Source organism: Quercus lobata, chromosome 8 (genome assembly GCF_001633185.2).
Source record: "Quercus lobata isolate SW786 chromosome 8, ValleyOak3.0 Primary Assembly, whole genome shotgun sequence".
Taxonomy (NCBI): Eukaryota; Viridiplantae; Streptophyta; class Magnoliopsida; order Fagales; family Fagaceae; genus Quercus; species Quercus lobata.
Window position 1 is genome coordinate 15,929,313 of NC_044911.1, and position 24,296 is coordinate 15,953,608.

Genomic DNA, 24,296 nt, shown 5'->3' on the forward strand with positions numbered 1-24,296 from the left:
AACCTGAAGTGAGGGACGTGTTGTTTGGTGTCAACCTGAACAGCCAATTATTAGAGCACATCTATAGGAAGGGAAATTGCTAAAAAACACACTATCAATTTACTACAAAAGGCTTACAAATTAGTAAATAAATTTAATTAGTGTCACTCTAACGATATAATAAATAGAAATCTAAATTATTTAATTGAAAATGGTAATACATTAATTTATGAAAATTATGTAGTAAAATGTACAGTATCAATTGCATCACTCCTTAGGTAGAGCTCATAATTCTGATCAACAGGTCCTTTGGATTCTTTTGAACATGACTTTTATAAGTCTTCCCACCAAGTTTTTCTCGTCAATGGGCCATACACATCATTTGTTAAAGGAAAGTAGAAAAAATCTGTAGCAAAGAAGGAAATCAAAGAGATTGTGTAGGAATATATAAATTTGCTGAGGCATGACTCCATGTAGGATTCTCTACTATTATACTATACGCACACGCACTCTGCATTCCTCTAACAAAGAAACCGCAGAATATCTCTACTTATTACAGACTGAATTTGACAGCCTAGATTATTGTGAACGCATTAGGCTATTTTTTATTACCCTTTCCAGCAATCTGTATGGTATGATACATTCCTTCGTGCTCCCAAATCTGTCTTTACAAATTACAGTACTGATAACATGCTACTTTCTATCTTTGCTTTTGTATTAGATAGTAATTTAGTATAGAATATCCCAATAGTTTCTGGAACTTTTAGAATTTGTTTCTTCGGTACAATCTATGTTAGAATACATTGCCAGTCCCAGATTTGCTTTCAATGTCAAATTAACTAGGTCTGGAGAAACTCATAAACTAAATTTCAAAAATTTTACTTTGAACTTTCGTTGGAACTCTTCAAGTTCCGATTTTATTACATTACTGTTTAGAAATGTCTGTCAATGGCACTACAACAAAAATCTGTTGGTCAAAAAATAAGAGAAAGTCTACAGACAAAAAAAAAAAATTGACAGCAAATTTGACACTTACTAATATGGCAAATTGTTAGTGTTAGAAAAAATCAATGCTAATGGTGGGCTTAGATTTGAACTTGTAAAAATTTGTCAACTCAACATGTATAAAAATATAGTCTAATTTTCTGTGTACGTAGCATTACTCCTGCAAATAATCATAGTTTCTTACTATCTTGAAAACTACTTTTCCGTGTATAGATATAGTATTGAAAATACTGGAAAAATATCCAACAATGGCTTATGAACGAGACGACAAAAATGATGGGAAAACAGCTTTGCATACGCTGGCTCAAAAGGCTACAGGCATTACAAGCAGCAGTTGGCAAAGAATCAAGGCAAATGACACCAGCTTAATTAAGTACTTTTTTTCTAAACCCGGTCCAATTCTCACGTTGTGGTAGAAGTGGCAGACCAGATTGGCTTTTCCTTCTCTCTTTTTTATTTATTATTATTATTCTTTCTTTCTTTCTCTCTCTTTCATCCAAGAATTTTGCTGTATGTGGACTCAGCTTTCAAATCTTCGGCCATTATAATATCGCTCCAAGAATCACTCACATAATCTTCCGACCGAAAGTTATTTGGCCCACAGAAGAAAAACTGGAACCAGTTTCTTGATTTTAAGTGAAAAGGCAACGACTTTTGATTGCAAAGAAAAGAAATTGGTAGCATTAAATGGTTTTAAAATATTAATTCCACGGTAAAAGCAGTGACCTTTATCAATTACGGTGAAATAGCAACAACTTTTGACTGTCGTCCCATGCAAAACCGAGTTGTTTTTGGTCCATCACTACTTGACACACAGGTTAAAAGGGGATCATGTTCACGAGTCTTTGCACTCCTCAACACACCATTAATTTCATCAGCCCTTCAATTCTTTACTGTTTTGAGTGTTTATTTTTACTGCCTCCAATGAGAATTCCACTCCTTTCAAGGCTTCTCCCGATATTCATATGCTCACTTACCCTCATCTTTGCCGTGTCTGGTCAATGTCTTCGCGATCAGCGTTCCTATTTGCTCGAATTGAAGAATAGCTTCCTTTTCGGAACTGATTTTTCCAATAAAGTGCTGCCTTGGAATGAAAGTGTTGATTGCTGTTCGTGGGAAGGAGTAACCTGCAGCGAGGGACGTGTTGTCGGTCTCAACCTCGACAACCAACCAATCTATGGTAAACTTGACAGTTCAAGTAGCCTTTTCCGTCTTCATTATCTACAGCACCTGAGTTTGGCTGGTAACGACTTCCGTGATTCTTGTATTCCACCAGAATTCGGAAATCTGACAAATTTGATTTATTTGAATTTGTCACAAACTAGCTTTACTGGGCAGATTCCCATTGAGATTTCGCGCCTCACAAGGTTAGTTACTCTCGATTTGTCTGACATTTCTAATGAAGAACAGAACCTGGAGGGCCCAAATTTAGTTACGCTAGTTCAGAACCTTACGCGCCTTACGGAACTTTATCTTGATGTTGTAAATATATCATCGCAAGGGAATGATTGGTGTCAGGCCTTATCATCTTCGCTGCCAAATCTAAGAGTGTTGAGCATGTCATATTGTGATCTTCGGGGGCCTCTTGATTCCTCCTTACAGAAGCTTCAGTCTCTATCCATAGTTAATCTCCGCGGTAACAATTTTTCTGCTCCAATTCCAGAATTTTTTGCAGATTTTAGAAATTTGACTTTCTTCGATCTCAGTTATTGTGGATTGAATGGACAATTTCCAAAAAAGATCTTCCAGATTCCAACACTGCAGACGGTAGACTTATCAGGTAATGAACTACTTCAAGGTTCTTTGCCAGAATTTTATCCAAATGGTTCTCTTCAGTCACTGCGGCTTAGCGGTTCAAAATTTTCAGGGACACTTCCTGATTCTATTGGCAACCTTAAAAGGTTATCTAAAATAGATCTTTCAATGTGCAATTTCAATGGATCAATCCCAAACTCCTTGTCAAACCTTACTCAATTGGTTTATTTGGACATGTCATCAAATTACTTCACCGGATCAATTCCATCATTCAGCATGGCAAAGAACCTGACCGTGATAGATCTTTCTTCTAATCATTTGACAGGTCATATTACTGAAGGGAGTATTCCAGCATCTCTTTTTTCCCTTCCATCATTGCGAACATTGCTTCTTGGCAACAACCATTTTTCTGGTCAACTCCATGAATTTTCAAATGTTTCTTCCTTCCTGCTGGAAGAACTTGATTTGAGTAGCAACTACTTGGAAGGGCCAATTCCCATGTCTATCTTTGAACTCCAAGGTCTTCAAGACCTAACACTTTCTTCAAATAACTTTAATGGCTCTTTACAGCTTAATGTGATTCAGCAGTTGAGAAATCTTGCCTATCTGGATCTTTCCAATAACAACTTGTTGACTGAATATAATGGAACTAATTCCTCACTATCCTCCTTCCCCCAAATTATTAGCTTGAATTTGGCTTCTAACAAGTTGAAAACATTTCCTGAATTCTTGAGACACCAAGCCAATTTAGAACATCTAGACCTTTCAGAGAACCAAATACATGGGGAGATACCCAACTGGTTTTGGAAAATTCCTATACCTACTTATGTAAATCTCTCATGTAACTACCTTGAGGGACCTTTACACAATCTTTCTTCAACAAATTTCCTAGACCTTAGCTCCAACCAACTCCAGGGACAACTCCCAACTCCCCTTCCATTTTGTTATTATCTGGACTTGTCAAAGAATAATTTCTACTCTGTTATACCAGAGCTAGACTTTTCATGGAGCAATAAATTATCTCCATTGACTTTTTCAACAAATATCGACTTTTTTACTTTTTTCTTATCTCTATCGAGCAATAAATTCCATGGGCAAATCCCTGAATCAATATGCAATGCTACAGCTCTTGGAGTTCTAGATCTGTCTAATAATTCCATAAATGGAACAATTCCCCAATGCTTGTTGTCTTCAATGAGTAATAATTTAAAGGTTCTGAATCTAAGGAGAAACAAACTCACTGGCAAAATCTCTGATACATTTCCAAGCTATTGTAGTTTACAAACTCTGAATGTCAACACAAACCTACTAGAAGGAGTGGTACCAAAGTCTCTCGCCAATTGCACAAATTTGGAGGTATTGGACATTGGGAACAACAAGATACATGATTTCTTCCCTTGTCACTTGAAGGGCATGTGTAATTTGCACGTCCTAGTCTTGCATTCGAACAAATTTTATGGATCTGTTGGTTGTGGAGGGTCAAATGTTACTTGGCCGATTCTTCAAATTGTAGACCTAGCCTATAACAACTTTAGTGGTAGGCTATCAATAAAATCGTTGGCTAACTCAAAGTTCATGATGGCTGATAATAAGGCTCAATCAGGGCTCAATTACCTCCAATTTGATCCTAGAGAAGACAATGCAGGTAGTTATTATTATCAAGATGTAATAACAGTTACCATTAAAGGTCAGATAATTGAGTCGGTGAAGATTCTTACTATTTTCACTTCAATTGACCTTTCAAGCAACAATTTTGAAGGGCCAATACCAGAAGAAATAGGAGTACTCAAATCCTTGCATATTCTCAACTTGTCGCACAATTCTTTCACAGGCCGAATCCCACTGTCTCTGGGAAATTTAAGTCAACTTGAGTCACTAGACTTATCAAGCAACAAGCTTAGTGGTGAGATCCCTGTGCAACTTGCAGATAGTCTTACTTTCCTTGCAGTCTTAAACCTTTCATTCAATCAATTAGTTGGGCCAATTCCATACATCAAGCAATTTGCAACATTTTCGGAAACTTCCTACGAAGGGAACAAAGGACTATATGGGTGTCCTTTGAAGACAAAATGCACATCTGCAGAGCCACGATCACCACCTCCAACATTTGAAGAAAGTAACTCAAATTCTCGGCCTTTGATTGACTGGAATTTCCTAAGTGTAGAGTTGGGATTTGTTTTTGGCTTTGGGATGGTCATTTGGCCGATTATGTTTTGTAAGAGGTGGAGGATTTGGTATTGCAAACACGTTGATGACATTTTATTCAGAATCTTCCCACAGCTGTACCTTGGAGGAAAACAATACCGTGGAATCCGAGCACAAAGGAATGCGGGGCAGAGGCATTAGGTATGGTAAGATGTTTGTACTATTTCTTTTCCTTTTCGCTTTCATTATAAGAGCAAAATAAAAATGTATCCAAGCAATTGGGCGTGAGCTTTGTTAGGTAAGATGTTTGTACAATTTCATATTGGCAATGAACTTTATTTTAAGATTATATTAAAATAAGCTGTTTTCATATACAACTGGCTTGAGATTTTAATCAGCAATTCTATATATTTAAAAAATTTCTATTTCTTTTTGTTTGTCTAAAATTATAACAGGTAGAATTGTACCATGTCTATAGTTTTCAATACAAGGACATTACTTTTGTTTTTTAGATTTAGATGATAGAGTATTATGCAACTTAATCAAGAATTATATATATGTGAAATATATATTTTAAATATTAAATACATATTCTAAAAATAAATGAAAAACTTATTTTAAATATAAAATCACATGTAAAAGTAAAATTTTAATTTATGTTAATGATAAATGCTTATCATATAAGACCAACCTTTATTTATCAAAAAGCCAAGAATTTTATAGCTCAACTAGCAATTTTTATTATTTTCAACGGAGACATCTAAAATTCAAATCCTCCCTCCTCCGTTGTAACTATCAAGTTTTATAATTAAAAAAAAAAAAAACCAAATATAGATTATAAAATAATTTAAAACAAATGATAAAACTCATTTTAAACATTTTGACACCCAAGATTTTTCTACTCATCAAATGGCATCAATTAATACTTTTGATTTGGAATAAGTTGATTATCTATTTGTCTAAGCTTAAGAGATGTTGTGGTTTAAAATCTAATCATATACTTGTGATTCACAATCTTGTACACATTGTTGTTTTCTATAACTCAAAAATACTTGATTCTATGTTTTTTTTTTCTTCTTGCATAATATCTCTAAAACAATCAATAGACGCTTTTCAAATACTTGCACAGATAAATTCATCTTGAAAAAGTTAGCATCCATTTTAAAACCAAACTATATATTTATAAAGATATGACTCAATTAAGAAAAAGAAAGTCCAATTGTATTTGAAAACATAAAATGATTCTCATTACTTAATTTCATAACTTACTCATCAAATAGCACAAAATCTACATTGATAAATTCATTATTTGACTTGATATTAAGTAATAAAGTCATCCTAAAAAAGTCACTACCAATCTTAGAACCAAACTTTAAATAAATAAAAAAAACTTAAATGAAAAGAAAAAAGTTTCAATTATATTTGATGACCTAGAATAGATTTCATTATTTGATTCCATAACTAACTTTCTCATCAAGTAGCACAAAATCTATACTTTATAAGTTCATTATTTTCTTATAATCCCTACTTTGATATGTTATCATCTTTTTAATTGAATGGAAACTAATTGGCGGCTATGTAACTTTTTTTTTTTTTTTTTTTTTTTGAGAAAGGGCGGCTATGTAACTAATATTTAAAATATTAAAAAAAAAGTTTGCATGAAGTATACGTAACCAATGTATATAAATATATATTTACCATATATCACATATGTGACAATATTCTTCAAGTATTTTATGAATTATGATTAAAATTGCACTAATATTTGTTCTTTAATTTACACGAAAAGAACATAAAATACAAATTAAAAAATATTCAAATTCATAAGGATTAAAATTGATAGGAAAAGTCACACATATATTTACATGAAAAATTCCACAATTCATTAATGAAAAACAATCAAAAAGAAGAATTGAAAGCAAAATTATGCAAAGTAAAACTCGCATGGGAATTGAACTGGTAAATTTAACTAGAGAAGTTAATGTTCTCAAATCTTGTCCTCTATTCTTCTCAAAAATTCTTATCCTCTATTGAGATGCATGTAGAGATGATATAGAATAATAGAACCAATGAAATTGTCAGTGCCAAGTAAAAATTATTAGCGTCACAAAATTTTGGAAGCAAAACTTCTCACCATGATCGTGGAACTCATTAAAGATGAGAAAGAAGACTTAAAGCTCTCGCAAAATTCATGGTAAGACTTGGACTGGAGTTTCCATCAAGCCCAAGTATATTATTAACTGCTAGTGATATACACTCTTTGCAATTATTTTATTTTATTTTTGGTAAAACGCTTCTTGTAATTTTTTCACCATACCACAGCAGCAATTGCTCTAACTTTTTTTTTTGGAGAAGAGCAATTGCTCTAGCTTGGTTTAGTGTTATATATACATAATACATGGCCATTCCATTTTGCCACACCAATCACTTCTAGTCCTAGAACCAATTTTTATCATATGATATAGGATTTAAGATGTGACCTTTAAATGGAGTGATGCTAACGATAAAGACCATATAATTTTTTATAATTTTTTTTTCTAAAATTGCTATGATTTTTTTTTTTCCTAAATTGCTATGAGTTAAGTGGGAATAAGTAAATAACGTTATTTTCATATGGAGTTTTGACTTAATTTTTATAAATATAATACTAGTAATTTACATTGCAATATCTTATAAATTTCATTTTAGTACTCTAATTTTGTATTTATTCATTTTAATCATTTTTTTTTGAGGTTTTTGGCAGTTTTTATGGTTTATGGGATTCAGGTTAAGTTTCAAGATTATTCAATTTGGTCTTTCCATAAGCTTCTATTAAATGTTGCTGTTAACTGTCCAAATTTTTAATTTTTTCTTCAAATTTATTAAATTAAAAAATATATTTAAGAATTTTTTTAATAAAAAAAATTAGCCAAAATTGATAAAGATATCTTAATTAAATAAACTAAAATTTAGAGGACGAGTCATTTTATATTCTTTTCTCATTCTCTGTCTCTCTGGCCGAGCTCTGCACTATCTCTGTCGCTCTTTCTTCCTTCCTCCCGAAATTGCTGTCTATCAATGAACTCTCTCTTCACCACAACGCAAAATCAGCTCCAGCAAGACCTGGGAAGAGTGAATCAGGTTTCCCAAGGAATCTCTCCTCAAACGGTATGACATTCCAAACCCATGTCTTCAATTTTGTTTTATGCAAGTCATCTATTAAGATACGAATAAAGTTGTTTCTCAAAAAAAAAAAAGATACGAATAAAGTCCCTATGGACTTTGACTTATAAAGATAAATATTACCGATTTGGCTCATCTCTATGGCTCTTTTCCCATTGAATGATTTTATATATATAATGGGTTTTCATGCATCTTTGCAGACTTGAGTGTACTCTCTTTCTGCTGGTGTCTTGAGTCTTCATGGGCATTATTATGCTCTGATCATCAATAATATTATTTGGATTCATTAAAAAAAGAGATACCTTTTCATTCTTCCTGAGAAAATGAACACATGATTCTGTCTGCATGAAGGCCACCATAAAGTTTATGCAGTAATTATCTTTTGATTAACATCCCCTTTCATTAATGAAAGCTTCGATTCATATGCATAAGTTGAACTGGAACATAAGTTGTTGGTGAAGTACCAACAACTTAGTAGGCCTTCAACACTTCCTTTGCTTGTTGAGCAAACTTAAAATTTGGAGATTTTTTTTGTCCTCCTTACATTGTCACAGCCGCCAAACAGATCATAAAATGTTGTATGTGAACCCATAAGTTTGTTTGGGTTTCTTGATCTTCATGCTATAAGATTCCCCTCCCCCCCCCCCCCCCCCCCCTTTTAGTATCCAGAACAATTTTATTACAAGAGATTTATAGTTTTAAGTGTTTGACATGGCAATGAATGATGTGGTTGATATCAGTTTATAACGTGTCCAATTTACTAATGCACTGGACACAAGCTATGTCTCTAGTATATGATACCCTCAGATTCAAGGGTGAGCAAAGACTGAAGAAGGGTGTTTGACTTCATTAACAAGACTCTGAGATTGTGACTGTACTCTAGATTTAAGAAAATTAGTTGATAGACTTTCTAGCAAGCCATATTATGCTAGAATTATGTACTGAATTTGTATTGAAGTTGTGAAAAGAGATACATGCTCAACTATAATTTGCCACTGCATATCTTTTAATTTGCTTTCTATTGTGTCATTTCATATATATATATATATATATGTATATATTGGGAAAAATGCTCATACACCCCTTAAACTTTGAAGTAGTGGTCAAGACACCCCTTAAACTTTTTTATTGGTCAATTTACTCCATAAACTTTGCACACCTGCCAAATTAATACCCCAGTTAGTCTACTGTTAAAAAACTTACGGAATAGTCACAGGAGACACACGTGACTTTTAAAAAACAAACTCAGTCCGGTTAATTTGAAACCAGATGGATTGAAGAAAACAAAAGAGAGTAGGTCTGGCCGGAGAAAAGAGAGAAAGAGGCAGCCACCGCAGAACGTCACCCATCATCTCTTCGCCCGTGTCCCGACGGCACTTGGTGGTTCTGCAGCTCTGTTTGACAGCCACCAAAATACTGTTTAGTCTCTGGTCTTCTCATGTCTTGTATAATAATGTCTCTTCTCAGTTGGTGGAATAAGAGAGAAGGACAACACAATTTAGAGTGCAGTTTAGCAAGCTTGCCAAGAGGTGATATTTTAGCACTTGGTGTGTATATTGTTAGATGTGTTATCTAGTTGCTAATTATTTGACTCTTTATTGGTCATTTGTAATGAATTATATTCTCCTTATTGTTTTCTCTAAATAAGTAGTCTGATGAAAATCACTAGCTTTAAGGGAACAATTTAGCTTATGGATAGGGAGTTTAGTGTATTTTTTTCTCCCATTTCTATATTTTTTTTCTTTTCCAGTCTTTCTATTAATCTTCTTATTAATTTTTTTGTTGCAGCCATGGATGAAAGTCCACTTTCACTGCCTACAAATGCACCTTCTATGCCAAATGTACCACCCCTTAAATCCCAATATGATTCTACTGAGGCTGAAGGCCAATTTGATTTGTTAATTTTCCAATTTGTGTGGAGGATGATGAGGATGATGAAGATTTTAAGTGACTCTGTTGAATCTGATGATGATATAAATGAAGATTTTGGATTGGGGGATGATAGAATTAGTAGAGAGATTTGGGGCAAGTAACTTTAGGGAGTTTGGAATGGTGAAGGAGATGATCATACTTGAATAGCAAAGATTTGGCTTTTTTTAATTATTTTTTTCTATGGGGATGTAAAAAATTGAATGTTTTTTTAATTATATTTTTTCATATAAAGAAATTGAAGAGGACAATATCATTTTTGTATTTCTAATAAGATTTTTCCTTATTTTTTCTCCTCTGATGTTTCAATATGAGTAGAATGCTTTTTTTTTTGGTGATGACAACCTTTATATAAAAAGCAAAGTACAAGCAACTGAAGCAAGAATCTTTTTCCAAATCTTACTAGACCAAAATCAAATTGAACATTACATACTTGTGAACATTTTTATATATTACTTTAAATTTAATCTAAATATATAGATATATTAGATTACAAATCCTTTTTTTTTCTAGCACTCCTACATCAATAGTCACTTCATGTAAAGATGACGTCTAACATTAAAACTCAATACTAAATAAAAGGCTACCGCAATCCCCTGATGATCCAAGAAACCACCAAAAAACACTAAGCCACTTAAAAATCCTCTTATTCATTGCTGCTTCATTCTTAAGTCTTCGGTTGGTGTCCAGTAGTCCATTAATAACACTTTTGCTCCTTGGGGTGAATTCAATATCGTGCCATTCAAAGTAGTTACATACATTACAATCCTACACAAGGAGAAAAAAATAATTATTAGACTATGCACAAGTTATAAACCAAACACAATTAATTGAAACCAAAACTAACAAATGAAAACCTCGCACCTAGTGCTTGCACCAAAGGATTCAAAAAAAGAAAACAAAAATATGTAATACTCTGGATTAGAATGCATATGAAATAAAATCTCACCAATAACATGCTGCCTTAGTGATTCAAAAGATTTACAATAAACAAATGTGTCAAGCAGAACATTTGTGCAGCACTAGGTTCTCCTTTTTGTTATACTGCTTGTAGCAAGCAAAACATCTATGACTGTAAACAAATGTGTCAAAAATCCGTAAATCTTATGGAGCCAAGTCAATAAATTACATAAGCAACAGAAAAAATAAACCTCACTGCAATAACCTTCACTTGTTAACATCAATTTGTACAGTTTGCCAATTTAAACAAGACACGAGAAGATTGAAGACTGAACAATATTTTGAATAGAATCAATGCTGGGGAGTGGTGCAATGCAAGAAAAAAAGAATCAAAGAGTTGATATATTAGAGCAGTAGTCATATCTCTCTCATGCATTTCATCAAACAACTATATAGCAAACTCAAAAGCAATGATGCAATACACATTCACTAGATCACTGGCCGCATAAAACATCAATTGCAAAACAATATAAAGAATATAATTCATTCACCAGATATGTATACGGTAATTTCAACCCCAAATTTAATGTTTGTTTCATTTGTAAATTCCATTAACTTCTATGAAACAAACAAGTTCACAAAAACCCAACCCCAAAAATTAAACCAAACCAAAAAATTCTTATAGAAATTCGCACAAGCATATCAATAAAACAGAGAGCTCTCTGTGGATTTAAATAACAATACTTGCATTAAAAAAATAAAAAAACCAACCAAGTGGTGGCTGTCAAACAGAGCGGCAGAACCACCAAGCGCCGTTGGGACTCGGGCGAAGAGATGATGGGTGACGTTCTGCTGTGGCTGCCTCTTTCTCTTTTCTCTCCGGCCAGACCTAACTCTCCTTTGTTTTCTTCAATCCATCTGGTTTCAAATTAACAGGACTGAGTTTGTTTTTTAAAAGTCACGTGTGTCTCACGTGACTATTCCGTTAGTTTTTTAACAGTAAACTAACTGCAGTACTGATTTGGCAGATGTGCAAAGTTTATGGAGTAAATTAGCTAATAAAAAAGTTAAAGGGGTGTCTTGGCCACTACTTCAAAGTTTAAGGGGTGTATGAGCATTTTTCCCGTATATATTTATATATGGTTTAACAAGCTTTTTCCAATTTTACTTTGGTAAGGTACGCGTATTTCTCTTGACTATTTTTCTTTTTAGTTGTTCAATGCCATTTGATCACATGCGATAATTCAAAATTTGGGTAACAATTTTAATTTCAATTTATTGTATAATCTTATTGATCATATTAACAAATGCTTATATTATTATAGTTATATTTTTATGAAAAAAAGTACCAAATGTTTACTTTTTTGGGGAAGAATTAGGATATGTTCAATGGTTATGCTTGATATATAGGCAAAATATTAGACTATGAGAACTTGGTTAGGAATCTCAAATTTAGTTTTAATTTTTAATTATATACAACATCTCTAGATTTCTTGAGATGCCATTACCTTCTGCACTTTACATCCTTGGAATGGGGTGATGGAAAAAAAAAAACCTAGTAATATTAATTGTTTATTTATAAGTTTTTCTTCTACATAGTAGAATATGATACTATAATATTTTTTATAAGTAATCTTTGGCCTGAAAAAAATGACAATGTAACAGACGAACCCCAAAATCTGGAAGTGGAGAGAATGAGTAGTTACCTATTGAAGGTGCTGACAAAGAAACAAGAGGTGGACGCAATCATCAGAGACACCATTGACAAGATCCTTGTACTCTGCTTTGGCCGTGCTTCTGATCCTGTCTGCCTTCAACTTGACAGTGTTGTATGCCACTTCTCTCTCACTTTATTTGAGTTTTTCTTTATTCTAATTATTATGAAGTGAATGATCTCAATTTGTTTTTCTCTATGCAGCTTTCTAAATCGGCTCAAGAGGTGTCCAAATTTGCAAGTGTAGCACTTGTAGATATTGATTCCAATGAAATTCAAGTTTATGTCAAGTATTTTGACATTACTTTCATACCTTCAACAGTTTTCTTTTTCAATGCTCATAACATGAAAATGGATTTTGGGAACCCTTCCCCCTCTTCTTATTTTTTAATTGTTGTTATTATTTATTTATTGATTTTTAACAAAACACAAGCTCAGATATTTTGATTGCATGTAACTATTTGAGTACAGGGATTATCTTCCGGGAATGTAATTCTGCATCTATTTTGAGAAATTATACATTGATGAATTTTTTGGTTTGTTGTTATAATTATTTCAGCAACTGAGCTGGATCTCTAAAAAGCCCTTTCTAATATTGCTTAGACCTGTGAGTATAATAAAATTAAAGGGGAATGCTTTTTCATATTTCATTTTAGTCTTGTAATTTTCTTTTTGTTTGCTTAGACCTGTGAGTTACCTGTAAAACATGGTAATTGGGCTTCTGGAAGATGAGTGGAACAATTAATTAGATCTCTAGCTCTTGAATCTCAAACAAAGTTTGCATCAAGATCTCCTTTTCATTGGCCTTTCACAAACTTGTTACAATTTTGATTTTCTTCCCTAAATTGGTTTGCAGTAATTTCTTTTGCGCTGTTATGGAATTTTATTCTTACAATAGCCTCCGCCACATTGAATTTTTGTATGCAATGGGTGAATCTGTGTAGGTATCATATTGTTGTGAATTTTATCATACATTGCAAATATTTTGATCATGCCCTTGAAGAATGAGAATCCGTTTATGAACTAAATTTTAAGCTAAATGTCTTGTATTCTGAAAATGATGTCATGCAGCTAAGAATTTAGGGACTGAAAATATCAGATTCTTGTGTTTATTTTCTTTGGTTGCCAGACTGCAGATCACACTAAATGCGTTGGCGCATTTCACAAGAAGCAGGATTTTATTGATGTTGTAGAGGTATACGTAGCTCCTCAGAAACTGAATGATTTTAAGGCTGTTAGTTACATAAATTGCTAGTCTTGCCATTGGAGTGAAAATTCATTTTCTTTTTTTTATGCTTGTGTGAAACTAGTCTGCCATGTTACTGAAACAATTTTAAGCTGCTTCCAATTTCCATTAGCACATGCATAAATGTAATACTTCATTGGTTTTGTTGTGAGTTACCTTGCCTTGCAGTGTCAACAATATCCAGAAGATCTTTTCCTTTCACCAGTCCTTTGTAGAGTTAATCGTAAGACTAATTCCTCTGTTCTGAATCATGATTTTGCAGCAAAGTTTGTTTAAAGTATTTTCTTTTGAGCAGTAGAGGTGGAATACTTGAAATTTTAAACTACAACTATGGACTTATCAATGGTATCTTGGGTACTAAATCTATGTGGGAAAGACTTTTATCACTTAAAATGATGAGACATGGGGAAAACTTTCTTTTCAGCTGTAGATATTGGATACTTGAAAATTAAAAGTTGGAGGTGTTATAGGAGCTAGATTAATATGGGAAAACTTCATTAACTAAATTGGTGAGGCAAGCATCTGCCCTAGCAGTTAATATTTGTTGTGGCATTGGCATATGGCCTACAGCATAACTCTCTCAATAGAAAAAATGTGTTATGTAACAAGAAGTACGCTGCTGTATGGTTGTGTGGAAAGTCTGGTATATCTTTGGGCAACATTGCAGATTTAGTGGTAGCATTTCTTTCTTCACATCTTTATTTAAAACATTGTGTAATAAGCCAAGAAAGTAAAACACTCCCAAAATAATGGACATACAAAATGTGATGGTGACTAAGTTTACTTGGACAAGAAATATTATTCTTTGATCAATTGCAAATCTGGGTCACCTTTAGGAAACATTGCAACTCTATTGTTCTTTATACAATATATATATAAATATATATATATATATATATATTTTTTTTTCCTTTAAACTATTTGTCATACTAATTTCTCATGTAATACACTCTTTGCTTGTATGAAGGACAATATGTAAATAACTTTCATCTTGTAAATGACTGATGCTTCTAGATGTTTGTATAAATCAAGGATGCATAATGTTTTTTACTGTCTTTACATTCTTGTAGGCCATATATAGTGGGGCCATGAAAGGCAAGCTGATAGTGAGTTGCCCTCTGCCACCAGAGCAAATACCGAAGTATCAATTGTTATACAAGGATGTATAAAAGGTGAATTAGCCTTACACTCGGCAATCAGACAATCATAAGCTCATTGCATGTTGTCCTGTAAGGATGGTTCAGTTAATTTTGTCCACTCATAATTGTCTTTTTTTACATTTTAATCTGCAAGAAAAGAAAGGCTAGCAGCAGCACCGAAAACAACTAACAAACCCTCCTGAGAACAGAACTCACATTTGGCAGATTGCCAAAAAGAGAATAGGGGGCTGGAGTTACACTAATACCCCATTTAGCTAAGGCATTGGAAGCTTTGTTGAAGTTGCTGTGAATCCAACAGAATACAGAATTCAGAAGAGCATCTAGCTGACCTGAATAAATTAACTATATGGTGTACAGCTTCCAGGTGAAATCAGAAATAATTGATGAAGCTTTTGACTTGATATTAAGTAATAAAGTCATCCTAAAAAAGTCACTACCAATCTTAGAACCAAACTTAAAAAAAAAAAAAAAAAAAAAAAAAATTAAATTAAAAGAAAAAAAGTTCAATTATATTTGATGACCTAGAATAGATTTCATTATTTGATTCCATAACTAACTTTCTCATCAAGTAGCACAAAATCTGTACTCTATAAGTTCATTATTTGACTTGATATTAAGCTTATCCCACGTTCTTGTAATCCCTACTTTGATATGTTATCATCTTTTTAATTGAATGGAAACTAATTGGCGGCTATGTAACTAATATTTTAAAAAAAAAAAAAGTTTGCATGAAGTATACGTAACCAATGTATATAAATATATATTTACTATATATCACATATGTGACAATATTCTTCAAGTATTTTATGAATTATGATTAAAATTGCACTAATATTTGTTCTTTAATTTACACGAAAAGACCATAAAATACAAATTAAAAAATATTCAAATTCATAAGGATTAAAATTGATAGGAAAAGTCACACATATATATACATGAAAAATTCCACAAATCATTAATGAAAAACAATCGAAAAGAAGAATTGAAAGCAGAATTATGCAAAGTAAAACTCACATGGGAATTGAACTGGTAAATTTAACTAGAGAAGTTAATGTCCTCAAATCTTGTCCTCTATTCTTCTCAAAAATTCTTATCCTCTATTGAGATGCATATAGAGATGATATAGAATAATAGAACCAATGTCAATGCCAAGTAAAAATTATTAGTGTCACAAAATTTTGGAAGCAAAACTTCTCACCATGATTGTGGAACTCATGAAAGATGAGAAAGAAGACTTAAAGCTCTCGCAAAATTCATGGTAAGACTTGGACTGGAGTTTCCATCAAGCCCATGTATATTATTAACCGCTAGTGATATACACTCTTTGCAATTATTTTATTTTATTTTTGGTAAAACACTTTTTGTAATTTTTTCACCATTCCACAGCAGCAATTGCTCTAACTTTTTTTTCTAGCTTTTTTTTTTTTTTTTTTTTTTTTTTTTTTTGAGAAGGGCAATTGCTCTAGCTTGGTTTAGTGTTATATATACATAATACATGGCCATTCCATTTTGCCACACCAATCACTTCTAGTCCTAGAACCAATTTTTATTATATGATATAAGATTTAAGATGTGACCTTTAAATGGAGTGACGCTAACAGCAAAGACCATATAATTTTTTCTAAATTTTTTTCTAAAATTGCTATGATTTTTTTTTCTCAAATTGCTATGAGTTAAGTGGGAATAAGTAAATAACATTATTTTTATATGGAGTTTTGAAGGGAGTATTCCAGCATCTCTTTTTTCCCTTCCATCATTGCGAACAATGCTTCTTGGCAACAACCATTTTTCTGGTCAACTCCATGAATTTTCAAATGTTTCTTCCTTCCTGCTGGAAGAACTTGATTTGAGTAGCAACTACTTGGAAGGGCCAATTCCCGTTTCTATCTTTGAACTCCAAGGTCTTCATACCCTATCACTTTCTTCAAACAACTTCAATGGCTCATTCCAGCTTAATGTGATTCAACTGTTGAGAAATCTTACAACTTTGGATCTTTCTTATAACAACTTGTTGATTGAATATAATGGAACTAATTCCTCGTTATCCTCCTTTCCCCAAATTGAGAAATTGGTTTTGGCTTCTAACAGGTTGAAAATATTTCCTGAATTATTGAGAAACCAAGCCAATTTAGTGTATCTAGACCTTTCAGATAACCAAATACATGGGGAGATACCCAACTGGTTTTGGAAACTTCCTAAACTTTCTTTTGTAAATCTCTCATGTAACTACCTTGAGGGACCATTACTCAATCTTTCTTCAAAACCTTTGCTAGACCTTCACTCCAACCGATTCCAGGGGCAACTCCCAACTCCTCTACCATTTTTTAATTATCTGGACTTGTCAAGGAATAATTTCAACTCTGTTATACCAGTGCTGAACTCGTCATGGAATGACAGCAATCGTAGTAATATTTTCTTATCTCTTTCAAACAATAAATTCCATGGGCAAATCCCTGAATCAATATGCAATGCTACATTTATTGGGGCTCTAGATCTGTCTAATAACTCCATAAATGGAACAATTCCCCATTGCTTCTCTTCAATGAGTAAAAGTTTATGGGTTCTAAATCTAAGGAGAAACAACCTCACTGGCAAAATATCTGATACATTTCCAAGTGATTGTAGTTTACAAACTCTGAATGTCAATAAAAACCTACTAGAAGGTGTGGTACCAAAGTCTCTTGCCAATTGCACACATTTGGAGGTATTGGACATTGGGAACAACCAGATACATGATTCCTTCCCTTGTCACTTGAAGGGCATGTCTAATTTGCGGGTCCTAGTCTTGCAATCGAACAAATTTTATGGATCTGTTGGTTGTGCAGGGCCAAATGTTACTTGGCCGATGCTTCAAATTGTAGACCTAGCCTCTAACAACTTTAGTGGTAAGCTATCAATAAAAGCCTTGGCCAACTCAGATGCAATGATGGTTGATAATGAGGCTCAGTCAGAGCTCAATTACCTCCATTTTCAAGACTATGAATTGTATTATCCAGATGTAATAACTATTACCTTGAAACATGAGGAGATTGAGTTGTTGAAGATTCTTACCATTTTAACTTTAATTGACCTTTCATGCAACAATCTTGAAGGGCCAATACCAGAAGAAATAGGAGTACTCAAATCCTTGAACAGTCTCAACTTGTCGCACGATGCTTTCACAGGCCTAATCCCACCATCTCTGGGAAAATTAAGTAAACTTGAATCACTGGACTTATCAAGCAACAAGCTTATCGGTGAGATCCCTATGCAACTTGCAAATAATCTTACTTTCCTTTCAGTATTAAACCTCTCGTTTAATCAATTGGTTGGGCCAATTCCATACATCAAGCAATTTGCAACATTTTTGGAAACTTCCTTTGAGGGGAACAAAGGATTATGTGGGTCCCCTTTGAAGATAACATGCACCTCTACAAAGCCAAGTTCGCCACCTCCAACATTCGAAGATAGTAACTCAAATTCTCGGCCTTTAATTGACTGGAATTACCTAAGTGTAGAACTGGGATTTGTTTTTGGCTTGGGGATGATCATTTGGCCTCTTGTGTTTTGTAAGAGGTGGAGGATTTGGTATTGCAAACACGCTGATGACATTTTATTCAGGATCTTCCCACAGCTGTACCTTGGAGGAAACCAATACCGAGGAATCCGAGCACATAGGAGTGTGGGGCGGAGGCAGTAGGGATGGCTTTCATTATGAGGAGCAATACATACAGCCATAAATAACTCTGTTTTTTCTATTTTGCTTTCATTATAAGAGCAAAATAAAAGTGTATCCTTGCAATTGGACATGAGCTTTGTCAGGTAAGATGTTTGTACTATTTCATATTTTCAACGAACGTTATTGTAAGATTATGCTAAAATATGCTGTTTTCATATACAACTAGCTTGATATTTTAATCTGCAATTATATTTATATATTTTAAAATTTTCTACTTCTTTTCGTTTGTCTGAAATTATAACAGGTGCAATTGGACTATGTTTATAGCTTTCAATACAAGGACGTTACTTTTATTTTTAGATGCTAGAGTATTATGCAACTTAAATAGTATTTATATATAAGTTAAATAAATATTTTAAATATTGAATATATTTTACAAATAAATGAAAAAACTTATTGTAAATAGAAAATCATATGTAAAAGCAAAAAGTTAATTTATGTTAATGATAAATGCTTATCATGTATAGGGCCGGTTGAAGCTATAGGCCACTTAGGCAGTGGCCTAAGGCCCCCACTGATAAAGGGGCCCCCAAATAGTAATAATATATTATATAATATTATATAATATCCCATCAAAAAATTGTATAGTTTGAAAAAAAATTGTCTTAATCTTGAATATTTTCTCACACATGAAACTAATTCCGATATTGATGGCTTAGATTTATTTTCAGAACTAAAAGTTTTAAAAGAAGTTTTGCAAATAAATGAAAACTCTCCAATTAATGTACTAAATTATATAAAGAGGCTAGAATCTTTTTCAAATGCATGTATTGCTTTCAGAATATTACTAACTATACCTGTTGCAGTTGCTTCCGCAGAAATAAGTTTTTCAAAATTAAAATTAATAAAATCCTATTTAAGATCAACTATGTCGCAAGAAAGATTAAGTGGATTAGCCATATTACCAATTGAAAAGGAAATGTTAGTGGAACTTGAATGCGAAAATTTAATTAGTAATTTTGCCTCTCAAAAAGCAAGAAAAATAAATTTTAATTGAAAAATATATATGAATTTATAATTAAATATAATAAAAGGCCCCATTTAAAGCTTTCGTCTAGGGCCCCCAAATTCATTGAGCCAGCCCTGATCATGTAAGACTAACCTTTTATTAAAAAAGCGAAGAATCTTATAGCTTAACAAGCATTTCTTGGTGTTTTCAACAGACATCTAGGATTCAAATTGCCACTTCTCCATTGTAACTATCAAGTTTTATAAATAAATAAAAAAACCAAATATAGGTTATAGAATAATTTTAAACATATGGTAAAACCCATTTTAAACATTTGAAACCTTTTTGTCAACAAGATGTTTCAAATCATCAAATGGCACCAATTGATACTTCTGCTTAAAATTTAATCATGTACTTGTGAATTAATTGGTGAATTTAATGCTTGCTTAGTGGAAAAAATCAAAAAAATAATTGAAAGTAGAATTATGCAAAGTAAAAATCAGAAGGGAATTGAACTGGTGAATTTAACTAGAGAAGTTATTGTTCTCAAATCTTATCCTCTATTGAGATCCACATAAAGATGATATAGAACCAATGAATATGTCAGTGTCCAAGTGAAAAATAATGCAGTGTCACATAATTCTGGAAGCAGAACTTCTCACCATGATTGGGGAAATCATGCAAGATGGACCCCATGAAAGATGAGAAAGAAGACTAAATTAGGCTCTCGAAAAATTCCAATCAAGCCCAGGTAGATTATTGATAGATACTGATATACACTCTTTGCCATTCTATTATTTTATTTTTGGTAAAACACTCTTTGTAATTTTTTTTTTCTCCATACCACAACAGCAATTGCTCTAAACTTCTTAGTGTTATATATACATGGCCATTCCACTTTGCCACACCACGACTTCTAGAACCAACTTTTGTTATATGATATAGGTTTAAGATGTGACCTTTAAATGGAGTAATGCTAATTGCAAAGAACATAGAATTTTTTATAATTTTTTTTTCTAAAATATGCTATGATTCCCCCCCCCCCCCCAAATTGCTATGAGTTAAGTGGTGGGAATACGTATCCTTCTCAAAAAAAAAAAAAAAAAAAAAAAAAAAAAAAAAAGAAAAAATTTAAAAAAATTTAAAAAAAAAGTGGGAATAAGTAAATAACATTATTTTTATATGGAGTTTTGACACAATCTTTATAAATATAATAGTATATAATACTACTGATTTACAACATGCTATATTGCTATATCTTATAAATTTTTAGCAAAGTTATTATTATTATTGATCAGTCAGAAATTTATGGTCGTCATTATGCGAAGATCGTCATTTACCCAAAGAAGACATTACACATTTATTACGATCATTGATGACGAAACGTAACGGATGGAGCAACGGTCACAGAATGAGCTATGAACTTTAGATAAAGATTCTGTAATGCACTAGCCGTTGAGCATAAATACAGTGATTTATTGCCCATTGATTAGGCATTCAACTATAAAAGAGAAAGCACCAGAAACCCAAGGTATGCCCAATTACAAACAAATACTCTACGAAAATCACTCTCCACTCTCCACTCTATTTCTCTCTAACTCTAAGAATCTTTCTCCCTTACTGACTTAAGCATCAAAGGTGGTCTAGCTAACGCCACACTACCGTGTTACTCTTCCACCCAGTTCATTTTGCAAGTTTTCCATCAACGAAGACGACCCCATTCACAGCATCGTCCATTCGCTACGACAAGGAGCTCAACTGTTGATTTTTTGCATCATTAATTATTATTATTTTTTTCAGACCCTTTCTCTCTGTGGCCGAGCTCTGCACCCCCTCTCTCTCTCTCTCTCCCTCTCTCTCTCTCCCTCTCTCCCTCATTCTCCCTTCCTCCCAAAATTGCTTTCTCTGTCATTGAACTCTCTCTTCACTATAAGGCAAACGCAGCTCCAGCCAGACTCGGGAGAAGAGTGAATTAGAGCTTTCTTCTTTCTCTCTATTGACACATTTACGAGGGGATCTTACCACAAACGGTATGAAATTCCTAAACTTTTCATTTTAAATTGATGGAATTTTATTTTATTAAAAAAAAAAAAAAAAAAACTCATTTTAAACATTTGAAACCTTTTTGTAAGCAAAATGTATCAACTCATCAAATGGCACCAATTGATACTTTTGCTTTGGGATAAGTTGATTATCTATTTGTCTAAGCTTCAAAGATGTTGTTGCTTAAAATCTTATCATTTACTTGTGAATTAAAATGGTGAATTTAAAGAAGAATTATGCAAAGTAAAACTTATTTAATGAAAAATAATCGAAAAAATAATTGAAAGAAGAATTATGCAAAGTAAAACTTGCATGGAAATTGAACTGGTAAATTTAACTAGAGAAGTTATTGTCCTCAAATCTTATCCTCTATTGAGATGCATATAGATATGATATAGAACCAATGAAATGTCAGTGCCCAAGTAAAAAAATAACACAATGTCATAGAATTTTGGGAGCAAAACTTCTCACCATGATTGTGGAACTCATGAAAGATGAGAAAGAAGGCTTCAAGCTCTCGCAAAATTCACGGTTAGACTTGGACTGGAGCTCCCATCAAGCCTAGGTAGATTATTGACAGCTAGTGATATACACTCTTTGCCATTCTTTTATTTTATTTTTGGTAAACCATTCTTTGTAATTTTTTCTCCAAACCAAAACTGCAACTTCTCTAACTTGGTTTAGTGTATTGCAGTTGTATATACATGGCGGCATGGCCATTCCACTTTGCCACACCATGATTTCTAAAACCAATTCTTTTTTCTTTTCTTTTCTTTTCTTTTTTTGATAAGATTCTAAAACCAATTCTTAATTTAAGAATTGGTTTTAGAAGTCATAATGTAGTATGATATGAAATTCTTATCATAACCTAAAAAGAAGAGCTACTATGTTTATAATATTTTTATAACAAATCACAGTGGTTAGTTGTTATTAGTTATAATTTGAATTTACTATTGAAACGATTTTTTTGTTCCACCAATAATAACCCGTAATAACCTGCCACTTACGATTTGTTATGAAAGTATTGTGAAATTCTTATCCTATATCATATTATAAGAATTTCTTATCATATGATATAAGATTTAAGATGTGACCCTTAAATGGAGTAATGCCAATGGTTAAGAACATAGAATTTTTTATAAATTTTTTTTTTTCTAAAATTGCTATGATTTTTTTTTCCAAATTGCTGATTTTTTATTTTTTATTTTTTTTTTGGAGTAGAAGATTGCTATGAGTTTAGGGGAAATAACATTAAAATTTTTTTTGAGAAACTAGTAAGAAAAATAATAATAGAGTATCATTTTTATACGGAGTTTTGACACAATCTTTACAAATATTATAAATATAATACTTTTTTTTTTTTGTTTTGAAAATGGACCATATATTATTCAATTAAGCAGTAGCAAAAGAGTCCGCATACAAAGCCTCAATGGCAGGGGCTGGTTGTTCTTCCAACCATACATAGTCCTCACTTAATTGTCTTGCAAACCTGGCCAAAGAATGGGCCACTCCATTCGCACTACGCCGTACACAACTAGCTGATACACTCCGAAATCTCATAGCCAAGCAACGAGCATCTTCATATATATATCCCAGCCATGAGTTGACGGGTTTGACTGCTGTCAAGTCGTTCATAACCGTGGCATTATCTCCCTCCACCACAACATCTTGGAAGCCCGCCTCCACAGCAAATTCCAAGGCCTTCCGGCATGCCAAAATCTCCGCTTCTTCACTATTTGCAACTGGAGGGCCCTTTGCTGACAACGCCGCCATCACTTCACCCATACTGTTCCTTATAACCGAGCCAAAACCCGACGACTCCGTATCCATGAAGACAGCCGCATCAAAGTTCAACTTAAACAGAGTACCTGGAGGTGGACACCACAATTGCACAACCTCCCTGGACGCATGGATAGCCAACTGATCCCGTGAAGCTTTAAAATCCTCTATCAACTCAGAAGCCCGAGTGGTGATTCTTGATGGGTCTTGGGCTTTCCCTCCATGCAGCAACATATTTCGCTGGTGCCAAATTAGCCAGCAGTGAACCCAGAAAAGCTCAAATTCTTCCACGGACAATCTGTGACACAAGTATTCAAGCAGCTGCAAAAACTCCCTTTGCTCCGTGCACACTTTTTGCAATCTGCCTGGAGCAACTGCCCACACGTCTTGTGTTGCACCGCACTCCCAAAGCACATGAAGAACTGATTTGGGAGCTTGGTTACATCGCTCAATAAACTCATCTTGAGCCACTTTCCTGCGAAACAAATTCTCACGTGTAGGCAGAATGTTTTGGCAAGCTTTCCATGCAAATACACGTATCTTATTCGGCACTTTCATCTTCCATACATATTTCCAGATATGAGAACCACCCGCATCCTTTGAGCACTCCCCCAAATCCTTCTCCTGCTTTAGAATCAGCCTAGCTATCTGATACCCCGACTTCACCGTGTACTCTCCATTCTTGGTGTGAAGCCAAAATAACACATCTGACACCACCTTGTTACTCAATGGAATACAAAGAATTGCATCAGCATCTTCCTTATGAAAGACAGCAACAATAAGCTCCCTATCCCAAGCTTTAACCCTCCAAT

The 24,296-nt window shown here is 33.4% G+C and overlaps 2 protein-coding genes and 2 long non-coding RNA genes across 5 annotated transcripts; 3 read left to right on the forward strand and 1 right to left on the reverse strand.

Annotated features, from left to right (window-relative positions):
- Positions 1-1,908: 1,908 nt before the first annotated feature.
- On the forward strand, positions 1,909-5,085 carry LOC115956486 (receptor-like protein 7). Its single transcript, XM_031074848.1, has one exon. The coding sequence runs from the start codon at positions 1,909-1,911 to the stop codon at positions 5,083-5,085; it is 3,177 nt and encodes a 1,058-aa protein (XP_030930708.1).
- Positions 5,086-10,491: 5,406 nt separating this feature from the next.
- On the reverse strand, positions 10,492-11,874 carry LOC115958101. Its single transcript, XR_004084450.1, has 3 exons — positions 11,647-11,874; positions 10,925-11,047; positions 10,492-10,743 (listed from the first exon to the last, which is right to left on the reverse strand). It is a non-coding gene; the product is annotated as an uncharacterized LOC115958101 (long non-coding RNA).
- Positions 11,875-13,466: 1,592 nt separating this feature from the next.
- LOC115958100 lies at positions 13,467-15,463 on the forward strand. 2 transcript variants are annotated; one of them, XR_004084449.1, is made up of 4 exons: positions 13,467-13,784; positions 13,988-14,058; positions 14,906-15,007; positions 15,134-15,463. It is a non-coding gene; the product is annotated as an uncharacterized LOC115958100 (long non-coding RNA). The 2 variants fall into 2 exon arrangements; XR_004084448.1 differs by lacking the exon at positions 13,988-14,058 and having other exon boundaries at positions 13,473-13,784; positions 15,134-15,460.
- A 1,297-nt stretch (positions 15,464-16,760) lies between these two features.
- LOC115956487 (receptor like protein 26-like) lies at positions 16,761-18,674 on the forward strand. Its single transcript, XM_031074849.1, has one exon. It carries the CDS (start codon positions 16,761-16,763, stop codon positions 18,672-18,674), a length of 1,914 nt encoding a protein of 637 aa, XP_030930709.1.
- The last annotated feature ends 5,622 nt before the right edge of the window (positions 18,675-24,296 follow it).